The sequence below is a fragment of the Chrysochloris asiatica genome, unplaced genomic scaffold (genome assembly GCF_000296735.1).
Source record: "Chrysochloris asiatica unplaced genomic scaffold, ChrAsi1.0 scaffold00104, whole genome shotgun sequence".
NCBI classification, from domain to species: domain Eukaryota; kingdom Metazoa; phylum Chordata; class Mammalia; order Afrosoricida; family Chrysochloridae; genus Chrysochloris; species Chrysochloris asiatica.
The window spans coordinates 7,034,905-7,038,380 of NW_006408622.1; the positions used below are offsets into that span (position 1 = coordinate 7,034,905).

General features: G+C 46.7%; 1 protein-coding gene across 1 annotated transcript in view; it reads right to left on the minus strand.

Annotated features, from left to right (window-relative positions):
* The window catches only part of CEP89 (centrosomal protein 89kDa), a 90,099-nt gene that overhangs the window by 86,121 nt on the left and 502 nt on the right, over positions 1–3,476 (minus strand). Inside the window, exon 2 of the mRNA XM_006867387.1 lies at positions 279–385. Coding sequence (XP_006867449.1) covers positions 279–385 — 107 coding nt within the window. The remainder of the gene's footprint in view (positions 1–278; positions 386–3,476) is intronic.

The following is a 3,476-nucleotide window of genomic DNA, read 5'->3' on the forward strand; positions in this document are numbered from 1 at the left end:
AAAAAAAAAAAAATACTATCTGCAGTCAGTTACAAAATGAGGACTCGGTGCACTTACAAGGGACAGACCCAAGGAAGTCCATTAACCACCAGAGGAAGCGCATTAAGTGGTACATTAGGGCATTGCAATGGGAATTTGTAAGGACGTGATTCCACCTCTACCCACTATGTCATATTCCTGCCAGAGTCTGAACAGCTCTCAGGGTCCAGCGCTTGGTAGCAGCGCAGAGGTGACCTCTCGCAGAGGGCGACCTCAGTGCCTGCTCACCTAAAACTCACCTTGGTCTCTCTGGTGAAGGGTTAGGGCTTCGAGGAGGAGGTGTGCGTGGTACAGCTGGCTTCGGCGCAATGCTGGCTGCCGGGAGGAGGCCATGGACGATATGCTTCTACAAAAAAGTGACCGCCGGTCAAAGTCAAGACGTCATGGTGGGGGACAGTCACCTGGGCTCTGCCACTACTGTCTTCCTTTTCTCTCCACTTACCTCTCTTGGTAGCACATACCATTCTGCCTCAAGACATGTCCACCTGGGAGATGTCTGACGACAGGAAAAGCTTCTACCCACCTTTGAATTCCAAGGGCTTGGCACCCAGGAAAGGAGTCATGGTGGTACAATGGATTAAGCATCGGTCTGTGGTTCAAACCCACCAGCTGCTTCTTGGGAGAAAGATGGGGCTATCTGTTCCCATAAAGATTTGCAGTCTCTGAACCCCTGCTCTGTCCTACAAGGTCGCTATGAGTCAGAATTGACCTGACAGACAACAGTGGGTTTGTTCCCTCTAGCTCATCAGAGAGAGCTAGAGGGCTCTGTAGGACAATTATGGACTGCAAACCACAAGGTCGGTGGTTCGAGGCCATCAGCTGTCCTGTGGGAGAAAGACAATGCTCTCCACTCCCACAAAGATTTCACCCTACACAGGGTTGTTGAATTTGAACCAACTCGATGGCACTTAACAACAACAACAGGTCTCTCAGAAAAGCCTGATGAGCTGGTTTGATTGTTTTCTAGGAGTGAAGCCTCATAGTATGCTAAGCATTTCTCACTGGTACCACTGTATGACTCATTTTCTAACTGTGGTCCTTCTGCCGTCACTTCCCAAAACACATGATGACCCAGTCTCTTGATGACAGACCTAGCTTGGCATAGAAGGCCACTTAAGTTGGTTCTGACCCATAGACCTAGTTCCATTTCTTGCTACCCGCCTCATTCTCTGCATGTTAGCACTCAAAATCAACTCTCATTTCCCAGAGAGTAAACTATTTCTTTTATTTTGAAGTCCTTATACATACTGTTTATTCCACCTGAAATTCCCTTTTACTCTCCCTAAGGCCCACGTCAACTCTCCAGAATGATTTAGCTGCCCCTTCTTGGTACGCACTTCTCTGGTCTTCTTGTGTTACCATTTTGTGCATAATGAGTTATTGATCTGTCTACCGTCTAGATGGAGTCCTGGTGTGGCGCTGTGGGCTAATGCGTCAGACTGCAAAGTTGTTTGAACTGCAAGGTCGGTGGTTCAAGCTCACCAGCTGCTCCTTGGAAACCCTAGACAGGGTCGCTATGGGTCCGAATTGACTTGGCACTTAACAGAAACAGCCGTCTAGATGAAGTCCTGGTATAGCACTGTGGGTTAATACACCACACTGCAAGGTCAGTTTGAAAAACAAGGCCGGCGGTTCAAGCTCACTAGCCGCTACTCGGAAACCCTGTGCAGGGTCGCTATAAGTTGGAACTGACAAAATGGCACTTAATGAAGATCCTCTAGATAGTGGAGCCATCAACTGTCAGTCAGTTTGGGGTATTGGTTATGCATCAGGAACTCAAATAATGCTTACTGCTTATTGAATAAAAAACTCAGTAAACATGCTGACTTAGCAAAATGGCAACGTAAAAACATATGTTTGAAGAGTACCCATGAATATGTTAGCAATGATTCTCTTTGGATGGTGGAGTTCTATGTAGTTGCTTTTGTATTTTTATGATCTGTTTTCTCATTTCCTAATAAGCTTGGCTTAGTTTAATAAAATAAGCTTAAAAATAAAAACAAACATGCTTCAATTATGTCTTCATTACTTCTCAATACACACCTGTCTAATAGAACTTCAGCACTCAGGCAACGTTTTTTTTTTTAATTTTTCGGCACTCAGACATAGGACTAGGCATGCAGTATGAAGCCCGGCATGTTCCCAGGCACGGCTTTAAAAGAATTCAGGAGTGCCCTTATCATACTAAGGAGCTCTGGTAGCGTAGTGGTTACGAATCGGCCTGCGAACCTTAAGGTCAGCAGTTTTAAACTACCAGCTGTTCTGTGGGAGAAAGATGAGGCTTTCTTCTCTCGAAAAGATTTACAGCCTTGGAAACCCTGTATAGGGTCACTATGAGTAGGCACCGACTCCACTGCACACAGCCTTCTCATACTGCTTTATCTGCTTGGGGGAGATCTGACTGTAAGTAAGTTTGGGATTTTTGCCCAAAAAATAAGGAAAGGAAAGACAGACACAAGGGAATTGAGAGTGTATGTTTTTGTTAAGTGCCGTCGAGTCAATTCCGACCCATAGCGCCCCTGTCTAGGGTTTCCAAGGAGCAGCTGATGAGCTAGAACCACCAACCTTGCAGTTCAAACAACTTTGCAGTCTGACGCATTAGCCAACAGCGCCACACCAGGGGCCTACGGGAGGGTATACAGGAAGCGATTTTGATGATGAACTTTAGAATTCCACCTGGAAAAAGACAGCCAAGACAGGAGAGACGTGATGCTCCGTTGAAAGTTGGCGGGATTAGCAAATTGCTGGAGAATGAGATGGGGAGACTGAAAATGCAGTAACAGAGTGGCACCAGGGAAAGATCTGGAGGAAGGATTCCAGGCAGAAGGAACAGCAAAGGCAAAGGCGTGAAGCAAGAGTGTAAAGACCCTGTGTGGAGAGGCTCGATCACATTTAAGCATCCCTTTGGCTGCAAAGTGTAGAACGGGCCAGCTGCAGGGGAATTACTGAGGCGCTGCTGGCGCAGTGCAGGTGAAATGCTATAAACCCAAGTGGCATAGAAAGGCTTGAAACTATACTTTGTGACAGGATCGAAGGGACTTTCTGATGGGGTGTGGTGCCTGGTGAGGGAGGACGCAATCAAGAATGGTTTGGTAAGTAATATAACTGGACAAAGTGTTGTAGGAAAGACAGTGATTCCTGTTGGATTGCGGCCAACCCTGGGATTGAGGATTCTGTAAAATATTAAAAAGTCGGGAGCTCAACCAGAAGTAAAAAGAAGGGGGGGGGGGGGGGGGAAGTATTCTTATACAATTGATGAACTTGACCTACACCTATGGAAGCAGTAGCTCAAAAGAGGGAACAAGTCCTTACAGCAAGAGTCATCCCCACCCCCTCCACACACAGAGTAGACAGAGATGGGCAACTTGGACACTGGCTACCCAAAATGGGGGGCTAGGGGCTACAAAGGCAAGAAGTGACTGGCTTACAAGCTTTCA